At 42.2% G+C, this 27,455-nt stretch overlaps 1 protein-coding gene across 6 annotated transcripts in view; it reads left to right on the top strand.

The window, feature by feature from the left end:
* The window catches only part of DYNC1I2 (dynein cytoplasmic 1 intermediate chain 2), a 178,937-nt gene that overhangs the window by 124,058 nt on the left and 27,424 nt on the right, over positions 1-27,455 (top strand). For all 6 annotated transcript variants that reach the window (XM_063933473.1, XM_063933472.1, XM_063933476.1 and 3 more), the window contains 3 exons: positions 23,819-23,908; positions 24,348-24,510; positions 24,609-24,708. In XM_063933473.1, the coding sequence (XP_063789543.1) occupies positions 23,819-23,908; positions 24,348-24,510; positions 24,609-24,708 (353 nt within the window). The remainder of the gene's footprint in view (positions 1-23,818; positions 23,909-24,347; positions 24,511-24,608; positions 24,709-27,455) is intronic.

Here is a 27,455-nt window from a genome sequence, read left to right as displayed (position 1 = left end):
TATTATTGTAATAAATAAAAATATTTTTCAATTTTAGCAAGTAATACAAAAAAAATGACATTTTCTGAGCTGTTTTCTTGGGGGGGGGGGGGAATTGTCAATGAAGTGGTTAAAGGCTGAGCTCATCATGTCCCATTTGGGCATATGTACTTCGGTTTGTAGGGGTCATTTTAAGTTAGTAACTTGGTTCTAATGATGAAAATCATTGTAGCAGGTGCATTAAATGTGTCAAGCACAATGCAATGTCACCATAGATTTCCTGGCTGAAAGAATACCAGGTTAATCTTAATAAAATCTAAGAACAGTACTAACATAGAGATTATATTGGGGCAGCCACGCATTATTATTTATTTTTATTTATTAACAGTTTCTTATATAGCGCAGCATATTCCGTTGCGCTTTACAATTAGATTATCAATATAAACTTGAGGGCTGTATTATTTCCTGCCAGGACAGTGAATGGGGTGTCAGGTTAGTATCTCCTAGAACTCCAATATTTTGCTAGTTTATATAGAGAAGGGGCATTTACAATAACATTTTTACTACAAGTGGAATGTTTACAGAATCTCTCGCATCCCTAAACTGCTCTCAGCTTTTCATTGATTTTATCAATAAACTAAGTGAATCAATACAGTACATATCAATATATCTGTAGTGTATATTTTCATTTCAAAACTTCTCAAATGTGACTGATTTCATTATTGTCAGGACTATAGGGACATCATAGTTGTGCTTACATATCTGACACTACGTATCGCCTATATAATTTAGTTGTGGCCTATGGTCACTGTGTTACAGAAACACAAGGAGTTTGGCCGAAACAAATCTTTTCCTTTTGTCTTGAAAAAGTGTAGATTTGTTTTTATATACAAGACTTAGCAGATCTGTCACTGCATTATTCTTGCACATATACTGTAGCGCATTCATTTATATATCCTATTGCCCGTTACAGGAAGACCTAACCGAAGAGTTACTGTATGTATTGTATGAATGTTCAGGCCTTAACTTTCTGATACATACTTAAAAAGTTAATGAATAATGAATTTAAAAAAATCTTACCTATGTTTGTCTCCTATCCATCCATCCATCCATCCATCCATCCATCCATCCAGATAGATAGATATGTGTAAATAGATATATGTATCTATCTAAAACAAACGGCCTGGACTCCCTGACTTAACATCCTGGTGCCTTACAGATGCCCCAAACTACTTGTAAGGGGATAGTATACATGCCATAGAAGGGCGGTACTCTGGTGACTTTCAACAAAGATGGTTACAAGTCTTGTAACCATCTTCGTTGAAAGTCATCCGGAGTGTCGCCCTTCTATTCTATCTTTATATAGAAAATATTGTGTTTAATTTCAAATTGCAACTCGGTGGTTAATACGGAAGCGACAGATTCATTAAGAAAGACCTCTTAAATGTAATTTGAATTTATTTATTTTGGTATGTCTTACACACCATAATGTAGACTCCAATATCACCTCCTTACCGAGATAATGACAGAACTTTCTGCACTACAGGCATTGTTACTGATCACTCATTAGCTCCCCTGAATTACATTATCTTTCTATTCCACCATTTTCTGTCATTTATTATTTGTCTTAATAGAAGGCTTTTGTTAATTGAACTCAATTTTCCCATTAAGCTTTTTGTATTTACAGAATAAATCTAAATTCACACTCTGTAGATGGAATAGTGACTCTGCTTGCAATGCATAAAGAATAGGTTATCACCGGGATCTCCGGCGTTCACATATATTTTTTTCCGACACACAGACACGGTAAATATACATAATTTAATACCCTTGTTTGCGTATATGACTGTCTCTCCTGCTCCCCTCCTCTGTGGGGCATGCCCAAAATCTCAAATGAACTCCTGCTAGAAATCTTTGATATGAAGACACCTTGAGCTTAACAAAAGGCGCCCATTTCACAGATGATTTAACTTTGATTAACCTGCTCTGCAGCAAAAGATTATTCAGACAACTGGAATTTTACTCTATAGTGTTATTGCTGGCTGCAGCCTAATTTACAGAGCTGTTTTTCTTTCCATCTCGCAAAAATACATCACAATTTTGATGTTATCTCAAAGTAAAAATTCACTGGTTCATTAAACCAGCCTTTAGCATCTATTGACAAGAGGGTTTGTCATTCCTAAGGCAACTGCTACTTTTCTGCCATTTTTACTATAACGTGCGTTAACCACTAAGACAGAAATGAATATTCATTTATACATTGACATGACACCCAGTGACCTCAGATTTTTTTCTTCTTCTCTTTTTCCTTTTGTTCTAAGTTTACTATCACACGCTGCTTTCAACAGCTGTCAGCAAACTAAAAATAACTATAGTTGTAATATAACATTTTAAAAGGTAGGTGAAAATGGTCATTAAAGTCACTGTTTTACTTAAGCTGTGAGCGACATCATCTAGTGTGTCCCCTCCTGGCCGATATTGCACAGTGACGTCATGATGCGGCCGGACGGTACATGCAGCTTTGGATGATGAGTCTAAATTGAGCTGCATGCACAGCCAACACCGAAGGTTGTTAACGACCCACGGGGCCGCACATCGGCCGTCTTTAGCTGCATAAACAATGGGCGATATAGTAAACGATATCGCCCCGGAGGGGGAGGAATTTACATAGTTTACATAATTTACAGCATGCTAATTTATCCCCCGGGACTATTCATTGAGCCCCAAATGCAGCCCGCAGTCTGAGCAGAGCCGAAAAGAAATCACTGATAAATAGCCTGTTAGCAGGTGCCTGAAGCATGTTTACACATAGGTCTGGGAACTTATCCCAGATTCTGTGTGTTAATGCCCGATAACAGGGTAATTTACCAGGTGAGAAAATAGGGATCTTTTTGATTAGCCCCGGGCATTGAAGCCCAAGGCTACCACCTTTTTTCTTACCCGGTAAACTAGTTGGTCTAATTTAATTCCCCCCTATCTCTTTTTACGGAAAAAAAAAAAAATTAAAGTGAGAGAGTTCTGTTACTCGTATAAAACTTCCATTTGGAGTTTTTGAATTTGTCTGACCTACAGAATAGTCATTTGCATATTTCAGCATCATATGCAAATTTTGCTTCTAATACTTTCCATATGAAACGATACTCCTAAAAATATAGTTTGAGAGTGCAGAAACATTAATATTTTGTAGCAGTTCTGTCAGTCGGATTTGAGAGACCTTGTAAAACAAGCGTTCATTCGGCTTATCCCTAGCCTAGCTCACCGTTGGATAAAAAATAGATATTCTTTTGAATGTTTTTGGATATTCTTTTTTTTTTTTTAGAGATCTTACAATTGTAATAGAAAAGTCATATTACAGATTGGACATGAGTAGAAAGTCAATATTGCAAATAAGTGATGTATATACAATATATAGAGAAAATGGGGGCATCCATAGGAGACAAATAAAGGAAATACATGAAGCAAGTGGTAATTAAAAAAAAGCATAATAGCGTAAATAACGAGAACCACAGAGTTTACAGTAAAGTCCGAAAATGTCTATGCAGCAACCAATTTTCTTAATTTTTCCTATCCAGACAAACTGGACCATCCCTGGGGTCAAAACCCTGTATTGTAAGTGGGGTACACAAGGGATAACTTACTAGGGTGAGATTTTGCTTTTATGTTTAGGTTATGGAGTATATTCCGCAGTTTGGGATTTTTTTATTAAGTAGTGGTTCCCAAGCTTTCCTTAATCACGGTGCCCTAGGGTATCGGCATGTTTTTCACGGCACCCTAGGACAAAAGTCTCTTATTGAGAAATGTATGAAATGAAGTACGTTTTGCTTGCCTGTCATCTTTAGCGTCATTTATGTGATGAGGGACAGGATGTGCTTCTGTTTGTACACATATTTTATAATTGGCATCCACCAGCACTGATTTTTGCCTATCACATTAACCATAAACAATTTTATTTGCACCTGGACCACCGACCCGCCACAGCACACAGTTTGGGTACCACTGTATTAAGAGATTATTGTCTCAATTGAAGAATTATACGTTGCACTGTCCCAGCGTAGGATGAATTCCACTTACTGTAACATTGATCTCTCCCCCCCCCCCCCCATATATATTATTTCATTTAGCGTTGACTAGCGCTATACAGTATTCCTTCTCTATGGAGGCCTGCTGAAACATCTATTAAAGTGTTTCATGCATACAATATGCATGGCCACCACCCCATGCAGACAAACACCCTTACGCTCGCCCTATTTGTGTGTATAAAACATTATTATATTAGATCGAGATAAATGTCTATTTATCCAGTGTATGTTTCCGCACAAGGTTGCTGCAGACGACATCCGGAGCGCCCACCTCCTCGAGAGCAGGGTATTTCAGCCACGTCCTCCTGGCAGCCACCACCTCCCTCCCCCTTTCCATAATTATCTTGCCCCCAAAAAGCTTTCTCTCTTTTCCAAGAAGCACAAAAAGCCCTAACTGGCATGCTTTGTAAAGAAGTGTCAGTGTGTTAGTGAGTGCAGATCAGTGAGATTTCTTTGAAGCGCTCTTTCCCCTTTGCACCACCGCCTCCTCAGCGGGGTCACTGAGATCACTAGCTTTTCTTGAAATGGCCACTTTCCTTGGCAGGTGCATTACACCCTGTATTTTCAGATTGTTTTTCCATTCTGAATGCTTGGCAGGTTGATTGCTCGGGCTGCATTGACGGAGAAAGGGCTGACAAATGCGGTTGGGCCGGCTGAAAAGACAGTGATTACTGTTTTCCTTTGTGGCTGATTGAGGCCCTTGAAAGGAAAGATTTTAACCTTCACCATTTGGTTCAAAAGTATGAGCATATATTGAAATCATTCATGCCATTTATCCGAGTTCTGTAAACTTGTCAGAACGTGCAAATCACTCAATTTCAAGTAATGTTGGGACTGTATGTGTCATTACCATTTGGATTAAAGCACCCATCCTCCTTATTTAAAAAAAAAAAAAAAAATACTACTCTTTAAACCAAAAACATGATTTAAAGCCATAAGTCTCGACTGATGTCCTTTTCCAGGTGTGTGTGATTCTATGCCCTCCCATTGTAACTCTTGCTACCACACAGATCATCTCTTTGCACTGCTTGCGAGTTCTAGATTGCCGACTTCAGTTGTGGTTTTTTTGGCATTATATTGCTCCATCTACTTATATAGGCAGATATGTGTTTATAGAATAATACCTGTGTATGCTATATGTCTGTAGTATTTCTATCCTATTTTAGATGCATATCAGGAAGTTTCAATCTTCTCCACATCTTAATGAATTTAATAGACGGGATTCTAAATCCCTCTATGCAACGATGACACAAACAATCTCGTTTTCAGCCAATCTGCGTTTCATTGGTGCATTCACATCTGAATGAAATAAATATGTTTCTACACCAGCAGTGTAAAGTGAATGACCCTTGATCTGTCCAGGCTCCTGTCTGTGTGTGGTTTGGCAGCTGGTTATAGAACCCTGCAAGATGTATTATTTTTGCATTGCATGCGTACATTCTCTCCTGCGGGGACCGCCTGCGGTGCTAGTAATTGTACATTCTTGCCTTTGGGGAAAGCCATGATTGGAAGCAGCCAAGCATAAAAATGCTATGCCATCCCATCGCCACCTCTGTAGCAGAAAGAGACAATCCCCAGCATTACCATCTGGTTGTTGCTATCTTGTCAGCTGGCTGAGGTAGCAGAGACTTGGGCTTTGCAGCTGTTAAATGTGCCTTGACCATTTTTTTTTTTTTTTGTGAGTAGTGCTTTGGATAACTTTGCACATGGGTCAGAGAAATCACAGAGACAAACAAGTTGAGCTCCTGTTCATTATTTGAGATAATGCAAGGTCCAGTTCCCTGCTGACGTTTCCTCATAGACAGATGACACCGTTATTTGACCAGTAGCCTTTACCGTGGGAGGCAGAGTGGGGAAAAGAAAGAAGACTGTAGGAAATGCCTGCTTTTAACCAAGTCGTCTTCCCTGGTCCCTGCTTGCAGTAGTAGGATATGTAGTGATTATGCAAAGCAGGTGTCACACACCATTCTGCCAAGCAGTGCTTCTCCGCATGCCGTACCAGACTTCTACATTATTCATGGAAATTAGGAAAATACATTTTGGTTTGAAATTCTCATTGTCAAACATGATACTGTGTGGCAAATGGGACTTGCATCCAGGATGACAGGAGAATCAATTGCAGTTGAGACTATTATGTTTTGTAAGAATTTGTCTCCAGCGGCAATCTGAAAGCTAATGAAAGACATCTTTATGCCAGGCCCAAGGCCCATTAAGCCGATGATCACAAGCCCCACTTTGGGAAGATTCTCTTTATTCCCCAATAATAATGTCATTGTGTTGCATACAACCATGCAGCAACTATTGTTTTGTTTGACTTAACATGAGAAATACATGTATTTTCTAGTGACGAACATTAAGCGGCCCAATAAATGTCACTGCAGCTCTGTAACGTGGTGTATCCTGAGCGGTGTACTCTTTTTATTGAGTGGAAGGAAAATCATTTGGTGTGCGGTGTCGTGTTTCTTAATTTTTTTTTATAAATATATTTTTTTTATTGCTTTGGGTTTCGGTAGAGTAGCCTTTAAATATTCTTTTAGCATTTTGCGTATACTTTACAGGGATTCTGAGACAAACCGCATATGTACTGTACATGTAAAGAGGCAGATAAACAAGTATTTTGGTATAAAGTGCCTTTATTATTGGCAATATAGACTTAAAGATCGCAGTCTGGTGGTAATGATGTTCTTACAATGTAGGACAACAAACCATGCCAGTCACTTTTTACCAATTAACGCAAAGTAGACTGTGGGCACTCCAAGCAGGACCCAGAAACTATAGACTTCCAGGGCTAGCCTGAGACCGTTAAGGGGGAGGATACAATTGTTTTGGGTTTTTTTTGCCCATGCTAATTAAGGGGCACCTGATGTAGCAATTCGAATTGTTGCTCAGTTCGGGCATAAATAGCCACGGGCACACGCATTTCTGCTCACAACTTCCAGAGGTGGCATGCAGAAATGTGCAAAAAGTGGGCTGTTTGCGCACGTTTTGCATTGCGCCCAATAATTTAGACTGGTTTAGCTGCTTTTATGCGGTTTAACCCGGTTTGTTTGGGCATGACTTGCGCCAAAAAAATGAATTTGAATATCGCCCTTGGATCTACTGTCACATTAGATGGAAGATCAAGCTTAGAGAGTAATTACATTGCAAAGTATCCTTCTCTCAGTGCTACTAAAACAGAAGATTAAGTGTTTCTGTTATTTATTGATTTGCCATTATGTTTCTGCAAGGGCCTTGCACAGCTGATAGATCTAATCTCACTTGCTTAAGTCACTCAGTTACCAGTGATAAAACAGTTTCCAGTCCCCGGAGGACGTTAGCGTGCCTAATGTGGTCTAGGCCTATAAATAAGTGGTTCTTTAAATTTTCTGTCTGAGATCTATATTTTCTCTGTGAAAGTATTTTACAAAACCATAGCAGGATTTTACTTCAGTACATCAGCTTTTACTGCCTTTATTGTAGACCTGTCTACAGATATGTCCTCATACATCTTTGCTGCAGTCACGCCAAACAGCCCCACTTGGCATGCCAGGTTGCATGAGAATCTTCTAGCATTGGACGTCGTTTTTTTCTTTTTGCCAATAATGTGTCTCTTATACCCCTTTCACATCGCACAAATAACCCGGTATGGACACTGCATATTGCCGTGTCGACACAAATCAGTGTGCGATGTGAAAGCACTTTGCCCGAATTAGCGGGTCGCCTGACCCGGTAATTCAACCCTGTATATAAGAAGGGTTATACCCGGGTTGAATACCGAGTCAGGCGCAGTGTAAATGGGAGAGGTGGCGCAAGAGATGAGCTCATCTCCCAGCGCCGCCTCCACCCCTGCTGCACCCCCCCCCCCCCCCCCCCCCCCCTGCTGCTGGGGCAACCGACCCGGTATATTGCCGGGTTGGAAAGCCAGCAAAGCAGAGAAAATGCCGGATCCCACCCGGTAAGGACAAATATCTCTTCCCGGGTGGGATCCGGCATTTGCGATCTGAAAGTGGTATTAGTCGCAACGCGATGTGACTAGCACGCATGAGGAGACTGTGCTGATTTATTCTGTATGTGACACTTGTATATCTGTGTGCGACTGAGTCTTTGAATCGGTATACAAAGTGCTATAATGTTGCAGCCGCAGCTTTTTTCCAAGGTCTGTTCTGCTCCGAATACAGACTCAGTCACACACAATATACAAGTGTCATATATCAAATTCATCAGCACTGTCTCACCGTGCTTCCTTGTTGCACTACGTTGGGACTAAGATGCAGTTTCAGCAAAAAAAGATGCTCAATGTTAGTTGCATGGGACCTGACGGCCTACTCACAGTAGGCATCTCATGGCATATTGAGGCTTGATGTATGATGACACATCTGTATATATAAAATATTTAAATTTAACGTGTGCATGATAAAGTTTGTTGCTTGGTAGAACAAAATAGTCTTGCAGTATGAGTGTTGCTCTGAACTGCTTAGTGATCCATGCTTTAGGATTTCAAATATAGCTCAAGTGTTACTACTACCTAGATCACAATGTCAGCTGGTGATACATTAGTTATACTTTAGCTACATCTCAGCAGCTTTTTGTCTAAAATCCCCCTCATGCACACAATTTATGGTTCCATTTCAACCATTGGCCAATTAACCTACTATATTCTTGAACTGTGGACAGCCCAGAGATAACCCATGGAAAACATCCAAACTATACACAGATCGGACCTAGCACTGGACCAATGGAACTAGCACTGTTAGGCCCCCAGTTTCTCTTTAAACTTTATCACAATCTCTTGGTTTACACTAATGTAATCTATTTCCCAGTTGATCTACTTTTAGTTCAGTCATGTTCTGTGTATAGTATTCTGAGTGTATAGCAGGTCCAGCATATAGAGGGTATGCAAGTAGTAACGTTCAGCCTGTAGGAAGTGATCAGTACTCGGCTGCCTACTATATACTAGCAAAGAGCATGTCAATACCAAATTCAGGAATTAAAATACAGGACGCACAACGTGCCTAGGGCATTATTATGAATAGGGAACGATCTGTACATACTGTATGTGTCCCATTGGCATATTATAGAAGCCAAAGCACACCGACTTAAGAGTTTCACCTAATACTTGTATATTGATCTAGATGGACATTATGAAACGTCAGCCCATCCAATCATCATTCTGCTAATTACAGCTGCAGGAATGCTGTCCCACCATATTGTGCTTAGTTTTCCTATCCCCGCCATGTACAACACAAGTGTCTCTCTGTCTCAGCATGGACCTGTAAGTCTTCAGAGGAGGACATTGTTTCTTTGACCTTTTGTGCAAATATCTTCTTCCCTGACTAGTAAGATGTCAGGGTCCTCTTCCCTGTGCCCCCCACAAAAAAATGTATTACATGGACAGGTGTAATCAATATCCTTTAATTGGATTTATTAGTGGTGTGCGGTTAAATTACCGGCTGTTGGGATCCCGGCGGTCAGGATTACCGACACCGGAATCCCGACAGCCGTATTAATACCATGTTTTCTCTATATCTTATTGCTAAACAGTGACATTAGATTTATAGAAAATATGCACGTCTCTGAATTGGTTCATGGATACATAGATTTAACATATAGTAGATTATACACAACTGGAGGGGGTAAAAAACACAAAACAAAGAACTGATTATTCTCCCAATTATCATTCCTCCTCCTTTTTAAAGGGCTCTCTCCAAAAACAGTGGAGAACAGTAATTTATTGTAAATAGATATTTGACAAAACCTGGAACTTAATAAGCTGCTGATTGTCATTCAGCTAAATGGGACTGATTAGAATTTGTAAGATAATCATTATAATAGAGAGGAATCTTCCCCGGGCCTCTCTGCGCAGATGAAAGCTCAGGAATTCTATGCTCTTGCGGTTTCGCTTCTGGTTTCACTTCCCCACGATATTTGAGGAAACCAAAAAAGCAGCAATGTTAGTGTAAAACCCAACCAAAAAATATTTTCAGTAGCTCTAAAATGTTATTGTATGAGTGGCCTAGAACCTAAAGCACCCTTACAGAAAGTATCATGACTCTGTTTGGGAAAAGAAATTGTTACTACTGCAGCTCTTGTATGGCATAGAACAAGGTCTCATCATATACAAATATAAATAAATGTGGTCTCAGTGATGTCACTAGTTAGTCATATATTTATATTCAGCCTGAACATTGGGTTAGTGCACAGAGTGACTGCTTCCGCTCTGTGTAGATGTGTAGGCAGGGCTGAACTTCAAAGAGAATTAAGTAATTCAAAATAACCAATATTTTTATATGTTAAATAAAAATACAGTTCTATACTTGCTGAATAAATAGGATTATACCCTTTTTCTGAGGCATCGCTGATGACATAGAGACTAGCCCAGCCCCTGAAGACCCACCCCCACCTCTGATCGGCCCACAGACCAGTGAGTAAAAGAGCAGAGATGACCATTGGTGGGTGAAACCATTGATGGTTCACCATTGCATAGTTCACTACCGTCAAGTGGCGGCTCCTAGCTGCCTGGGGTAGGGGGGCTGATGCTTCCCGGAGAAGAGGAGAGCTGAACCCCTGTCAGCTGGGTCCTGGCACGCTCGCACCGGATCTGGAAGGTGTCTGAACTGGCATATGAGCACAGGCGGCGACCCAATGGTGCATGCCCAAAACACCGGCTTCGGTGGATTGGATCGGCTGCAACCCATAGAAGCCAGATTGGACTGCACGAAAGGCAGGGAGTGGCTTCCCACTGGAAGCCCCCTCTCTGCTAATCGCAGCCTGGTCTGGCAGTCTCAGAGGGATGAAACACATCCCAATGGAACTGCCTGTAGTGTCTTTGACTGGCAGGTAGGACTTCCAATAGGAAGACCCTACCAGTCACAGTAACAGACTGCATCTGGCTCACTGACACTGAGAGGAGTGGCGGATTTTACCTGGGGGGGGGTGACCATATTGCTCAGTGACATCACGCTGCGGCCTTGCCATGCAGGCAGCTGTTGGACGACAGTCCAAATTAAGCTGCATGCACGACCGACAACGAGGGTCGTTAACGACCAGCGGCCCGTGCATCGCTCGTAGTCACCGGCATACACATTCATTAAGTGAAATGCATGCTCAATCGGATTCAGGTCAGGTGATTGACTTGGTTATTGCATAACATTCCACTTATTTGCCTTAGAAAAAACTCTTTGGTTGCTTTCGCAGTATGCTTCGGGTCATTGTCCATCTGCACTGTGAAGCGCCGTCCAATGAGTTCTGAAGCATTTGACTGAATATGAGCAGATATTGCCCGAAACACTTCAGAATTCATCCTGCTGCTTTTGTCAGCAGTCACATTATCAATAAATACAAGGGAACTAGTTCCATTGGCAGCCATACATGCCCACGCCATGACACTACCACCAATATACTTCACTGATGAGGTGGTATGTTTTGGATCATGAGCAGTTCCTTTCCTTCTCCATACTCTTCTCTTCCCATCACTCTGGTACAAGTTGATCTTTGTCTCATCTGTCAATAGGATGTTGTTCCAGAACTGTATAGGCTTTTTTAGATATTGTTTGGCAAACTCTAATCTGGACTTCCTGTTTTTGTGGCTCACCAATGGTTTACATCTTGTGGTGAACCCTCTATATTCACTCTTGTGAAGTCTTCTCTTGATTGTTGACTTCGACACATATATACCTTCCTCCTGGAGAGTGTTCTTGATCTGGGCAACTGTTGTGAAGGGGTTTTTCTTCAACAAGGAAATAATTCTTCTGTCATCCACCACAGTTGTTTTCCGTGGTCTTCCGGGTCTTTTGCTGTTGCTGAGCTCTCCGGTGCATTCTTTCTTTTTAAGAATGTTCCAAACAGTTGATTTGGCCACACCTAATGTTTTTGCTATCTCTGATGGGTTTGTTTTGATTTTTCAGCCTAATGATGGCTTGCTTCACTGATAGTGGCAGCTCTTTGGATCTCATATTGAGCGTCGACAGCAACAATTCCAAATGCAAATGTCACACCTGGAATCTACTCCAGACCTTTTACCTGCTTAATTGATGATGAAATAACGAGGGAATAGCCCACTTCTGTCCATGAAATAGTTTTTGAGTCGATTGTCCCATTACTTTTGGTCCCTTAAAAAGTGGGAAGCACATATAGAAACCGTTGTAATTCCTACACCGTTCACCTGATTTGGATGTAAATACCCTCAAATTAAAGCGTAAAGTCTGCAGTTAAAGCACATCTTGTTTGTTTCATTTCAAATCCATTTTGGTGGTGTATAGAGCCCAAAATATGAGAATTGTGTCGATGTCCCAATATTTATGGACCTGACTGTGTATGAGAGAAGTGTAGTCCGGGTTATACACTAGCAGCCTCAAGCTGCACAAGGAGAACAGCGCTTAACCTGAGAGGCACTGTTTCTCCCGAGACAGCAAGGAGAATAGCGCTTAACATGAGAAGCACTGTTCCTCCCGAGACAGCCGCATCCTGAGGCTCCGGTTGGGTGAGTGAGCCGGCGTCCCCAACATTCCCTCCCCTCCGCTTCCTGCTGGTTGTGACTGGCTGCGACAGCTGCGCCCGTCTCCACTACACGGCCATGCTGACAGTACACAGCGTAGCAGTGTGGGTGAGTGATCCTCCTTGTGTGGGGCACTGTGCGCTAGTGGCCGCAGCATGGTCTCCGCTGCACTGACAGTACACAGCGCGACAGCATAGCTCACTTAGTGCAGGACAGAGGGAGTATACAGCAGAGGATAGTGGAGCGGATCCGCGGTAAGCAGCAGATTTGGGGGCTAAGACGCAGGGCATTTAACAAGAAGGCAGACAGCATCTGGAACGCCTTGTGAGTTGAGGGCAGCCAAAGGCTGATTTTAATTGTGTAAGGCACCCACTCAAAATGGCGCTTAGGGACCAGGTTGAGATGGTTGCCTGTGCATAGGGGACGGAGTTGGCAGGTTTTCAAACTGTCAATAACAGAGAAAGGTGCCTTCCTCAGCTAGGCATCTCATGAATAGCAACAATGTTTCTTTTCTCCTCAGGAATCAACACTGTTAGCAGAGACAGGTGCACATTCCTTCAGACTGCCAGAAACCTGAAAGCCTGCACATAAAATACTGGCTGGTGGCAAAGGGAGTTAGAATAGGAGAGTAGTACAAATATTATACCTCCCTCTATCCTTCTGATAGTCCCCCCTCTCTCTCTCTCTCTCTCTCTCATTGAGAGTGCTGGTGTGAGTTGTATGTGTCTCCACTCTGTCCGTTTAACTGTGCTAAGTGTAATAATAAAAAAAAGCTCTCACAGACTAGTCCTTCCTGTGTGAAGCATGTGCTTCAGAGGTTACGTTAGTTAATCCGTCCCAAGACTCTAATTTTTCCCCCTGGGTGGTAGCGCTCAAATGAACCATCTCACAATTACATAATGAGGTGTCTGCTTTACGAAAGACGGTTAAGGAGATTCCTCAAAATGATGTACTTTCTATTGCTACAGAACCACCCTGGGTGGCAGGTTTTTTCTCTCCGGACGAAGCTGAAGAGGACAATCGTGACTTGGGCGAAATTACTGACCCAGACGAAGAAATTCCACAGGAACCTTCTCAGGGGGTTGAACTTCTTATTTTAGCTATAAGGTAAGTTTTCAAACCAGATTCGCTGCTTTATTTGGTAGAAAGCAGCGTTCATCGGTCAGTTATCCTTTTTCCAAGAAACGGGATGATCAGCTGACGGAGGCTTGGAAACACTCGGACAAGTGGTTTCAGATGCCTGAAAGTTTTTATCCATTTCCTTCAGCTATGACAGATAAATGGGCGATTTTATCTTGAGTGAACTCCTCTCTATCCAGGTTGTCCAAAAAGACTGCATTACTTGTTCTGGGAGCAACTTCGTTAAAATACCCATTGGACACCATGTTGAAGTCCATCTATTCGGCCGCAGGTATCTTGCTTAGACCAACCTTGGTAAGTTCCTGGGTGAACAAGGCAGTGGAGCATTGGGCCACTAAATTGATAAAGGACTTACAAGAGGGAGTTCCGTTAGAAGTATTGATCTTAGCGGAACTTAGCGGAAAACATTTAAAAAATACAAATCTGATGGGAATGCGGAATCATTTCAGCACTATAAGGACTGTAACAAAATATGCAAAAAAGAAATAAGAGCGGCTAAAGTAGAAACAAAAACTAGTAGCTAAGGAAAGCAAATCAAATCCCCAAAAATTATTTAAATAGATTAATAGCAAGAGATTAAAGAAGGAGAGTATAGGCCCTGTAAAAGACAAGTCGGGAGTCTTAATCAAAAATGATAATGACATAGCGGACATACTTAATGATTTTTTTTTTCAACAGTATTTACTAGAGAGGACCCAATTCATGGACTAACACACAATCTCAATAATGAGAATATTCCACTGATAGGTACTTATTTAAGTGAGGAGGTAGTCTGTGACCGATTAAAACATTTAAAGATTAATAAGTCACCGGGACCCGATGAAATTCACCCAAGGGTTCTAATGAAGCTTCACTCTGAACTGGGAAAAACGCTATTTTTGATCTTTAAGGATTCAGTTATATCAGGTATGGTTCCCAAAGACTGGCGTATAGCGGAAGTAGTGCCTATATTCAAAAAGGGAAGTAAGGCTGAACCGGGTAACGATAGACCAGTTAGTCTTACATCTATAGTGGGGAAAGTACTGGAAGGTATTCTAAGGGATAGTATTCAGAAGTTCCTTGAAGCCAATAAAATCATTAAAAGGAATCAACATGGATTCGTGAAGGACAGATCCTGTCAAACCAACTTACTCGGTTTTTATGAAACAGTAAGTACAAACCTCGATCAGGGTAAAGATGTAAATGTAATCTTCTTAGACTTTGCCAAAGCTTTCGACACAGTACCACACATGCGACTTATCTACAAGCTATAAGAAGTAGGGCTAGAAGGCACTATATGCACTTGGGTCAAGAATTGGTTAGATAACAGAGAGCAGCGCGTTGTGGTTAATGGATCTCTTTCAAATTGGACTGAAGTGTTAAGTGGAGTGCCACAAGGCTCGGTATTAGGACCGCTATTGTTTAACATTTTCATTAACGACCTAACAGAAGGTCTAGAGAGCATGGTGTCAATTTTTGCAGATGATACCAAATTGTGTAAGGCTATAAGTACGGAGGAGAATGCTGAGTCTCTTCAGAACGACTTAGTTAAATTAGAAGCATGGGCAGCCAAATGGAGAATGCGCTTCAACACAGACAAGTGTAAGGTAATGTACTGTGGTAGCAAAAACAAAAATAACGCCTGCACATTGAATGGGGTAACATTAGGGGATACTGTACTGGAAAAAGACTTAGGTGTTCTCATAGATAGCAAACTAAGCAAAAGTTCCCAAAGTAGGATGGAAGCAAAGAAGGCTAATAAGATACTAGCTTGCATAAAACGGGGAATTGATGCAAGGGACAAGGGTGTTATACTCCCGTTATATAAATCACTAGGGAGGCCACACCTTGAATACTGTGTACAATTCTTGCCACCGTACTACAAAAAGGATATCATGGAGCTAGATAAGGTTCAGAGGAGGGCGACCAAACCAATTAAGGGCATGGAGACTATGGAATACAAGGAAAGGCTTGAAAGACTAGGCATGTTTACATTGGAAAAGAGGAGACTAAGAGGGGATATGATCAACATCTACAAATATATAAGGGGACAATACACAGAGCTTGAGCAGGACCTGTGTTGGCCAGATCAACACATAGGACTCGTGGACACTCGCTCAGGTTAGAGGAGAAGAGATTCCGCACAATACGTCGTAAAGGCTTTTTCACGGTAATGACAATACGTGTTTGGAATTCCCTGCCTGAAGGAGTTGTAATGGCGGAATCTGTCAGCACCTTTTAGAATGGACATATATATTGGTAGATGCTCAATTAGCTTAGTGATATCATTCAGGTGCTCGAAAGGGAGGGGTATTTCTGAGCAAGAAAAAAAAGGCATTTGGTTCCCCCAGCACCCTGAATGATAACAGTAACTAGATATAAATCCCACATAATAATAGAATTCAGAGATCTTCGTTACACATATTTGCGCAAATGTGTGGTTAAGCCCCAAAGCCGCATCAAGGCGTCTCTGTATATTTGGGGTCCCTAGCGCTATATCTAGGTGCAGGGTGTGGCACCTCAAAACACCAGCATAAGCCAGAAAGCCCAGCATAGCATACCAGTGAAAAAACTATAGTGTTAATAAATTAGTATTTAGGAAGCCGAAGCTATAGAGAGGGTGATACAAACATGAAATGTAATTAAAATAGAGAAATAGTGTTAAAAAATTAATAAGTGAAAAGTGTTAACAGAATGTAAAGGTATGCCACACTAAAGCCATCCAGCTCAGCCAGTCCAGAGGCACCACACCTCACACCTCCAATACCCCAATCTGGGTCTGATATTAACCAGCAAGGAGCCACATGATAATGGCTCCTTACTACAATATGTCTAAGCTAAGAGCTACCTACCTTGGAGCAACCCCATAATGCTCCATGTGGCATGTCAGGGCCTGCACCTCCTCCTAATGCAGGAACCTCTCTGCCTCTCACCTTTAAGAATGGGTTAGATAAATTCCTAATGGATAAGGATATCCAGGGTTATGGTGCATAGTCACGCACTATAGTTACTACAAAAAGGGATAAAATGCAACGGCTGACATCCGCATCAGACAAAATTTTAGACAAATCATCATGCATAGGAAACCACAAATAGGTTGAACTCGATGGACAATTGTCTTTTTTCAACCTCAGATACTATGTTATTAAGGAATCAGCTATATACCTAGGAGAAGCGTCTAGTTCACTCGAGAATCTCGGCAGCAACTATTGCAGCCATAAGAGTTCTTTGGGGTTCGGTCAAGGCAAGTTGACGCTAAGTCAAAAAGAGCAGCGGAAGCACTTCCGTTTACAGGTGACATTCTTTTTGGAAAAGAACTAGACTCGTTAATTTCTCAGGCTACGGGTGGTAAATCACCACCTAAGCGCTCTTATACTGGAATTCCCTTTCAGTCCTTTTGTTCCACTCAGCCTTTTAGAGGACGCAGAAGAGCTACACCCTTGCAAGTTAGAGGTCGCGACAAGCAACCAGTCGCTGCGCATTATCAAGACCCAAAGCCTGCAGAAAAGACCATGGCATGACGGTCTCCCCTCCCACTGGTGCCCAAGTACGTTGGGAACGCGGCTTCAAAACTTTCAGGATGCCTGGTTCAAGATATCGGACAATGCGTGGATTTGCAATATCATCTCCTAAGGGTACAAGTTAGATTTCGAAGTTTTGCCGCCAAATAAATATTTTACGACAAGTCTTCCACTTCTTCTGGACAAATGTTTGGCCCTTAAAGGTGCAATACAGTCCTTGGTAGAATCGGCTGTGTTAATGCCGGTACCACTGCTTCAACGAAAGAAGGGTTACTATTCCAGTCTTTTCGTAGTACCAAAACCAGATGGTACTGTACGTCCAATTCTGAATCTGAAATCGTTAAATCAGTTTCTGTCTTATTACCGGTTCAAGATGGAGTCGTTCAACTGATGTCGAGCCTGGAACCCAAGGAATTTATGAAATCTCTAGACATCAAGGATGTAGATCTCCACATTTCTGATATGGGAACCACACCAAGCGTTTCTCAGGTTCGCGATTCAACTGGATTATTTTCAGTTCAGAGCCTTACCGTTCAGTCTGTCCACAGCCCCCAGGGTGTTTACCAAGGTCATGTCGGTGATGATTGCTCACCTCAGATCATTGGGAGTCACAATAATACCATACCTAGACAACCTCCTCCTCAAAGCTCCATCAGATCTCATTCTCCAGGAGCATGCTCTATTAACATACAATGTATTAGTGGAACACGGATGGATAATCAATTTTTGGAAATCCAGCCTTCAGCCGTCACAGTATATCCAGTTTCTCTGTGTGATCCTGGACACCAATGTCCAGAAAGTTTTTCTGCCTGAAGACAAAGCTCTGGGTATACAGAAACTGGTCCAAGCTGTCCTCAAGCCAAGGCTGGTATCAGTCCATTTATGCATTTGTTTGCTTGGGGAAAATGGAAGCAGCTTTCAAAGCTCTGGAGTTCGGCCGTTTTCATTCACATCCTTTCCAGCTGGATCTGTTACATCAATGGTCGGGGTCACATCTACACCTTCAACAGTTCGACTGACTCCAGAGATGCAACTTTCGCTTCTTTGGTGGCTCCAACTGCACAATTTCACTGCGGCAGGCGGTTTAGTGTTGGGGACTGGACGCTCCTAACGACGGATGCCAGCCTCAGGGGATAGGGCGCGGTTGTGTTGGACTTCCATCTTCAGGGCCATTGGTCTCCACAGGAGTCACTGTTGCCAATAAATGTGTTGGAACTGAGAGCGATCTACAATGCACAGGTAGTAGCTGCCCAAGTTCTTTGATCCAAGCGGTAAAGGTTCAATCGGACAACGCGACTGCTGTAGAATACGTAAACAAGCTGGGAGGAACTCGCAGTCGTCAAGCGATGCGAGAGGTGACACGCATTCTCCAGTGGGCCGAACGCAACGCTGTTGTCCTCTCTGCAGTATTCATTCCAGGAGTATACAATTAGGAAGCAGACTACCTCAGCCGTCAGGATCTATATCCGGGAGAATGGGCACTTTACCCAGAGGTGTTCGACGCTCTGACACAGCGATATGGGTGTCAGGAGGTGGATCTCATGGCGTCCCGTCTCAATCATCAGCTTCACGGGATCCTCAGGCGGAAGCTGTAGACAATCTGGCTGTGCCTTGGCCATACAACCTATTATACATGTTTCCTCCGTTTCCTCTATTGTCTCGAATTCTCAAGAGAATCAATTGGGAGTCAATCACGGTGATCTTGGTGGCACCAGATTGGCCTCGTAGAGCTTGGTTTTCAGACCTGCGCCTTCTGCTAGTGGACGATCCTTGGCCTCTACCTCTGCGAACGGATCTACTCCAACAAGGGCCCTTTGTGTGTCCAGATTTACCACGACTACATTTAACAGGTTGGCTCTTGAGGCAGACATCCTAAAACGCAAAGGGATTTCAGAATGTGTGATTCCCACGATGTTGCTGCACGAAAAATTGTTATGGCAGCCCATTACCATCACATCTGGCGTTCTTATATCTCTTGGTGTTACCGAAAAGGGTTTCAATCAGATTCTTTTCGTCTCTCATGGTTCTTGCTCTTTCTTAAGGAAGACGCAGATATTAACTATCCTATTTGGAAGACTGTTTTTCTGTTACCCTCCGGGCTGAAGCTATGGCTATCTGAATTAATTGTCTTGTCTTGTATGCCTCCCTACTTGAGTTTTCAGCCTGATAGGGCTGATTTGAGAACACATGCTTCCTTTCTTCCCAAGGTCGTGTCAGCTTTTCAGGAGGACTCTGGGACACCTTCTTCTCTGGATGTAGTGAGAATGTTGAAGATCTACCTGGAACGGACCGCACCGTTACGAAAGACTGATGCTTTATTTGTGCTTTATGATCTTCCGAGGCGAGGGTGGCCTGCTACTAAGCAGACCTTGGCCCGCTGGATTCGGTTGAATATTCGTCGAGCCTATCTACACCAATCTAGGCGACCTCCATTATCCATTGCGGCCCACTTTACACGCTCAGTTTTGTCTTCCTGGGCCGCTAGTAGGGGGGCTACCACGTCTCAACTCTGTAGTGCAGCCACTTGGTCCAGTGGTCATACGTTTGCCAAGTTCTACAAGTTTGATACTTTTGCAGCTTCATCTTCACAGTTTGACCGTCTTGTTTTGCAAGTTCCTCAGCGATCTCCCGCCCAGGGGGGAAACTTTGGGACGTCCCCACGGTCTTGAAGTTGTGCCAGTGTCCCCTAGTGGCTGACCGAAAAAGGAGAATTTTGGTACTTAACGATAAATCCCTTTTTTGGAAGCCATAGGTGACACTGGCCGCCCGCCCGTCGCTGTTCTCTTGCCTTCATCATTGTTCTGTTTGATTATGTGCCCTCTTCCCTCGTATAGTTCTGTTCTCTTGTTCCCGTCTCCTCTCGGCTAATTCATAACTGAGAGATGATGGGGGATAGAGAGGGAGGAGCCTGTTTCACTTCTTAGATTATTTAATGTGCCAGCTCCCTGTAAGCCACCATCATTACCTCACGGTCTTGAAGTTGTGCCAGTGTCTCCTATGGCTTCCGAAAAAGGGATTTATCGGTAGGTACCAAAATCCTCCTTACACAGTAATAGAAAAAGAAAACAAGCATCACAATAAATCTACTAATTATGGATCGATTGGTTGAATGCTGGTTCTGGCCACAAAACGGCCGGCAGGTCTGCCTTATTCTGGTGTTGAACCTCCATATATGGATGGAAAGTCCAGAAAACAGTTTCTGTAGACAGACTCTTAATATGGTGACCCATGTAAATAAACAGACAAATAATAATGGTCTTATTACTGTGCTTGGATTTCTCTGTTTTTAAATATGATGCAAATCTCTGCCTACTGAAACAAAGAAATCAAAAAGTCAGACCCACAAAATGTGCAAATGATTCGGAGTCAAAGCTACAATCGAGCTTTTATTTGTTGATATGTATGAGATGCTCTGCCCTGTTTGTTGGTCATGAATATTTCAGTGTGTTTACCGATCTTCCTAGCCTGTATGTTTCATATTCATGCCATATGTGCAGAAACGCTGAGATCATTTCTTTGATCAAGTATTCGCTCCACTTATTAGAAGGCCCTCCTATGACGGCTCGTTTCCTTGCCGAGCCCGTCATTCTTATTTAAAACTTCTTGAGTAGCTTCATTGTCTTTTGATTGCCGCAACATTTGTGCAGCTGTTTTCACTGATTAGAACTGGCAGGAAAACATCTTTATTTTTCCCATGTAATAGTTCTGTCTGCTGAATATATTTACATTGTACTTACTAAGAAGCTTGGCAGTGATATTATCTGCTTCCATATTCCACGCTGCTTTGGTTGTGCATGTACTCCTCTCGCCTTTGTAAAACAAGTCTTTAGGCTGTATCTATATATCTATATACAATTTTAACCAATTGGGAAAATACAGATTGAATGAAGACGGTACTTTGCAAATGACCAAACATGGTTTTATTCCATCTAGTCATAACCTGTTTGTTTCCCCAAATGGAATAAAATTGCCAAATAACCTAATTTGGTGAGTGCTGACCCTAATTCAGTTTGTATTTTAACAGTGGTATTCTCCACTGGTTTCTGCAGTTGTTCCCCAGTGCTGAGTGTATATACCGGTATATCACGTGGTCAAAAGTAATAAGTATGTGGACACCTGAATATTACACCGTTATGTGCGAGTTGTCCCCCACCCCCTTTGCTGTTATTACAGCCTCCACTCTTCTGGGAAAGCTTTAACCAGACTTTGGAGCATGCGTGCAGGGATTCACATCCATTCAGGCACAAGAGCATTGGGGACTGAGGTGGGCAAGGGGGCCTGGCTTGAGTTCAGTGTTACGATTCATCCCAAAGGTGTTCAATGGGGTTGAGGTCAGGACTCTGCGTAGGCCATTCTTTAATGTTTCTATGATGCGGTCAGGATCCCGACAGTGAGTATCCTGACGGTAAGTACAGGAAGTGGGGGTGGGGCAGTTAGGGTTATGCTGCAGAAGGGGAATGTTAGGGTTCAGTGTGTGTGTGTGGGGGGGGGGGAAATCTTAGGGTTGGGGTGTGGGAGGGGACAGTTAGGGTTAGATTGCGTGAGAGGTGGGTTAGGGGTAGGGTTAGGTCTTAAATACAGGGATCCGTCAGGGTTTTCACTGCCCTTCACTGTTGCTAAAGGGGCCAGGCCAAAACTTGAAAAATAGCTCCAAACAGTTGTTCCTTCTCCTTCAGTCTTTACATCTGATTGTATGCATTCAGGCAGGAAGAGTCCTCCTGGAATCTGCTAATCCACTATTCTCCATCAGACTGTGAGATGGAGAAGAATGATTTGACCAGGGAATGCATTTCCACTGGTCCAAAGTCCAATAGTGGTGTGCTTGCTGATGTTTGGCATGGTGACCTGAGACTTGTATGTGGCTGCTCAACCTTGAAAATCCAGTCCATGAAGCTCAGTACAAACAGTTATTGCGCTGGTGTTGCTTTCAGAAGCATTTCAAACCTCTCCCCGCTGCTACTGGGGGGCATTCTGCCGGGAGTAGGAGTCTAGTGGACATGCTGTGAAGAACTACATCCAGGGAACAGACATGTTGTCTGCAAAACATCGTGGAGTGGAGGATCCAGCTCACCCACCACCCGTACACCAGCAGGGACTGACATACAACCATTGTGGGTGTCCAGGCTGCCTTGCTCCCCATCTCACTACAGTCTGTGGAGAGTGCTCCACCAGATACCTGACTTTACCTTTCTGAGGATGAGATATTAATTTTGAAGAATGCCTCCAGTTACAAAGGGAGGATCAAGAGCTCAGTATATGAACTGTGATGGCAAGGTAGGGACAGTATTCATATGCATCTTTTTTTCAAGTGGGAGGTCATCATACATAGGAGATTTGACCAGGTTTGTATAGGTAGCAAAATGTTTTTTTCCAGGATAGCACTGATCACAGCCAGCTGCACAGATCTCTCTGATGCCAACTATCCCGTATGAAACAAGTAGGGTGACCCCAGATATGGTGTAGAGTGTCCTACAGGTAGCATATTGACCAGATTTAGTTAGCTTTCGCTAGTTCAGGGTTTTCTTCTTGCTGAGCTATATATGGGCTTAGAACTTTTATTAATAACTAGCTGTGATTTTACCTTGTTTCAAGGTAATAAAATGCATTAGAGTCGACATATCTATATAATTATAATCTCATTTGGAAAGTGTCAACTGCTATACAATTATTAGACGTACAAATATTGCGAAAAAGTAGAAACTAAAACAAAGGGTCAACGTGGCCCTATTCATGAGAACCTTAATATAATGGAATGCATAAAGAGAGACTCTAAGGCAGGGTTCCCAAAACTCGACCCTCATGACACCCTAGCAGTCCAGGTTTTAATGATATCCATGCATGTGCACAGATTGTATAATCAAACTTCGAGGTACGGATATAACCTTAAAACCTGCCCTGGTAGGGTACCTTAAGGACAGTTTGGTAACCACTTCTCTTTCTGCAAGTGAATGTGGAGCTTTTACAAACATGTCCTAAGGTCCACAGCCATATAGACCCAAATTCAAAACTCTTTGTGTAATATCTCTTGGTATCTTCTACAAATATTTGGCGGCGATCCCTCAATTTCAGTGTGACCATGGCGGGAGGAGATGCGAGAAAACTCTTATTAAGTTCAAGTCTGACTTAATTGTAACTTGTGTACTTGCTTGTCATCTTTATGGGCCTACTAAAGTCCGTGGTTTTTTTTCTTACCTTTGATGATGTTATGATTATCTGTTAGTGATGTACCTATGCTCAATCAGTCTTTTGCTTTTTTCCTGTTGGGCCTTCCAGACTGTGAATATACACATATTCCATTGTACAATGTTCACTGTCCATTGATATGTACATTGCTTCAATAAAATCTAAAAAAATAAATACATTTATGCCACAATCAGCACTTTTGTGGACTGCATATTGTAATTGTGTCTGTTTCTGTCTGACTCTGTATTTTATATAAAAGTAAGGTGTCACGTTGTATAGTCAGTCCACCAAAGACATTTTTTAAGAACATTATGAAATTTGCCCACCACTATTGTTTGTACCTTAAGATGTGTACTGGAGGCTAAGAGTAGCTGGGGCAAGTTTAAAAAATATGGGGGGGGGTCTGCAGCAGCTGTTTAAAGTGAAATAAATAAATAAATATGATTTTTATTTTTATATATCAGGTGAGGAAGATGAAGAGGAAACAGTTACTGCAAAGCCAGCAGCTGTACTTGAGGAAGACAAACCTGCAAAGACAGAAGAGAATAGTGAAGGTAGGGACTTATGGTAATGCCACTGAATTATATGTATAGGGTTATCAGGCACTTTTTCAATGAAAAAAAATAGTTTATTATGATTATCTTCCTCAGTTTGTTGAGCACGAATATTTTACACTGTCATGACACTGTACTGGTAGCATACACCATTTTACTTATTCGCTCTTATTGGAAGCCATACTCAGATGGGAAATCTGCACCGACCATAGTGCTGGTGTAAGTTCCAATGGTGCGACCAATGGTGGCATCTAAAGATGCTCAAAGTGGGTGTCTCCGAACTTGCACATTCATACGTATACTTGTACCCCAGGTGAAGAGCTTATCACCTTATAGCGTATAGTCGCAGGCGCAGCATCCCCGTTGTCTGGAGAAGAAGATTGCTATGTTGCTTACCGTTAGCACTTGTAATCACCCCTAGTTATGTCTCCATTTTCAGCTCCCCCTCATGAATTGACAGAAGAAGAGAAACAACAGATCATTCACTCTGAGGAGTTTGTTAGTTTCTTTGACCACAGCACAAGGATTGTGGAGAGAGCCCTGTCTGAGCAGATCAATATTTTCTTCGATTATAGTGGCAGAGATTTGGAAGAAAAAGAAGGGTAAAATCTTCTCATTTACAGTTCAGTTTTTTGTTTATGTAAATCCAGGCGCGTCTCTTCTTGGTATTCATGTGTTTTTATTTTCTTTTTTTGTACAGCGAAATACAAGCAGGTGCAAAATTGTCTCTAAATAGACAATTTTTTGATGAACGTTGGTCAAAGCATCGTGTTGTGAGCTGTCTGGACTGGTCATCTCAGGTATGAAGAATGAACTGTTAGTTCTCTTAATATGAAATGCTAAACAGTATGTAATGTGTAATGTTTGCCCTAATGTATATCATGTGTTGCAAGTAGTAGTTGTGGGTAAAGACATGGCACTCTGGTAGTTGAGAACTTTCACCTATAAAAACCATGTTCTGATATTGGAAAATGGTGCCTTAGTGATACTTAGCAGCGAATAGTGAACTTGGTTTTGCTCTCACATTGGAACAGTACAACTGAAGGAAAAAAAAAATAAGATATAGCAGTCAGCGCCACTCCTTTCTGTAATCAATGTAAACCATAGGTTTCTATAGCAGTCGCCAAACTCAATTGCACAATTGGCGGCACTCAAGGCTCCACATGAAGAAACGACAGTACACTGTCTGTATAGATCGAGGTTTCAATGTTCGTTATAAAACATTTTCATCATTAATATATAATACATAAAGCCATCTACCCTGACCAGCCTCCGTTCCATCCTGTTCTGTTATACCTATCACCGTTCCCGGTCCTCTTCTGTTCTGTTGCTGCGGACCACTTTTGAACATCAGCGCCTGTTGCAGCCACAAATAGGTCATCATCACAATTTTTATTTTTATTATTACAGTTTATTTATAAGGCACCACAAGTGTTTCGCAGAGTCATACAAACAACACACATTAGAACAATACAGGGTACTTAACATCACAGAAAACTAAAACAGGGCACAGGTAACAATTAGTACAACAGTTCTCAGTACAAAATACAGCTGAGATGTAAGGAAGCAAAGGAGCATTCGGCATACTACTGGGGGCAGGCAGCAGTTGGAAGAGATGAACAAGCAAGAGGAAATGCATGTATAGACAGTCACTGAGTAGGAGAGAGGAGTAATTGAAGTGCAAGAGAAGAAGGCAGTGAAAACAGGAGGGAAGAGGGCCCTGCTCTAAAGAGCTTACAATCTAGGGGATTATTAGGGACCAATTTTTTAATAGAAGTATATATAGAAAGAGATATAGATATTTTCAATAACAGTCTAAAGATTTGATTAGTGCCATACATGTAGATACATACTGTATGGCATGTTTGACATGTGACACATTTTCTCAGCTCGGTTGTGCAGCGAGACTTCAGCTGTAGAATAGTGAAGGAGTCTCTGGCTGACTCCTGTCACCTCCAGCTCCAGCTGACGTTCGGTAATTCCATCCGGATGTGAAACTTGTGGAGCTGTTTTCAGGGTCAGTGTTAAGGTCGAGGTTTTCTTTTTCCCAGGCAAGGAAATCCATTACAGTACTGTTGTTTGGGTTCACGCTGATTGGTAAATGTTCAAACATCACCGTCCATAGCATTTTCATTGGTTTAATCATTTTACACACCAGGACAATGGCAGTAGAGCATTGTCACTTGTTTGCAGTAAGGTTGGGTATGAAATGCGAAATGTCGACAGTCATCATGTCATTGTGTTAACATAAGAATGTTGACATGTTCATAATATCAATTTTGGTCATGTAGACAGTTCTACGTCATCAGCCTAACTCCAACCTTCATACCCGAACCCTGTCCCTAATGTGAACATTCTGACGATGGCGACATTTCACCTGGCAACATTTTGATAATTCTGACATTGTTATTGACTGCCTTGGTTTCTGGGATGAGGTTTCACTATGATGTTTTGTTACAACCAGACAATGAAGTATTAAGAGAATTTACAGGCCGCCATGTAATACATTCAGAGGCTACTATCCTGGCATAACTATAAGTTCTGTGGGAACCTCGCTCAGTGTAACTGGTTGCTGCAGTAGAGAAATCTTGCCTTTTATTTTTTAATTTGTTTATTTCCCAGCCCCCCACGTGGGGTTTGTATGTATCAAAAAGTTTCAATTATCACCATGAGCAGAATGAGATAGTTTAATGTGGTATATTGAGCTTAAGTCTTCTCTACGTAGTCGCCCTGCAGAGCCACACATTTCTGCCAGGGTTTCTTCACCTTCCACAACCCATCATTATAAAGTCTTGCGATTGCCTCAAGAACCACTGTTTCACTTCCAGAATGACATCACTTGTGTTGTCAAATTGTATACCCCGAACTAGCTTCTTCATGTTAGGGAAGAGAAAAAAGTTTCTGGGTGCGAGATCAGGAGAATAGGGAGGATGGGGCAAAATTTCGTAGCCCCACGTGTCAGAATTTATAGTGGATCCTTGGGTGGAATGTGCCTGTGCATTGTCAGCTAGGAGACAGAAGCCTTTGTTGATCATACCACTGCGTTTTTCTTTCGCCGCATCTCTCAATTTCTGCAGAAGAGTGCAATAGTAAGCGCTGGTGATGGTCTGATCCTTCGGAAGGTAATAGGTTAGGATTACGCAATGACATTGCTAAAAAAAATGGACAGCATGACCTTTCCTGCAGATTTCTGCACCATAGTGTTTTTGGGTGGGAGTGAGAGGAGTGCTTCCACTCCTTGCTTCATTTCTTTGGTCTCCGGATCATACAGGTAGACCCAGCATTCATCCATAATCGTGAGACGTTCAAAGAAATTCTCTTCATCCTTCTCCAACAGAGTCAACATCTGCTGTGAAAGTTCACATCGAGTTTGTTTGTGAAATGGGGTCGGCAAGCAGAGAACCCATCATGATGACACTTTAGACATTTGCAGCTGCTCATGCATAATCTTCCACACACGTCCATAACGAAGACCAACTTCTTTCATGACCACTTCAATGGTTAGTCATATGTCTTCGAGGACAAGAGCCTCCACTTCCTTCACTGT

The sequence above is a fragment of the Pseudophryne corroboree genome, chromosome 7 (assembly GCF_028390025.1).
Source record: "Pseudophryne corroboree isolate aPseCor3 chromosome 7, aPseCor3.hap2, whole genome shotgun sequence".
Classification (NCBI taxonomy): domain Eukaryota; kingdom Metazoa; phylum Chordata; class Amphibia; order Anura; family Myobatrachidae; genus Pseudophryne; species Pseudophryne corroboree.
This window is presented reverse-complemented; position numbering and strand designations above follow the sequence as displayed.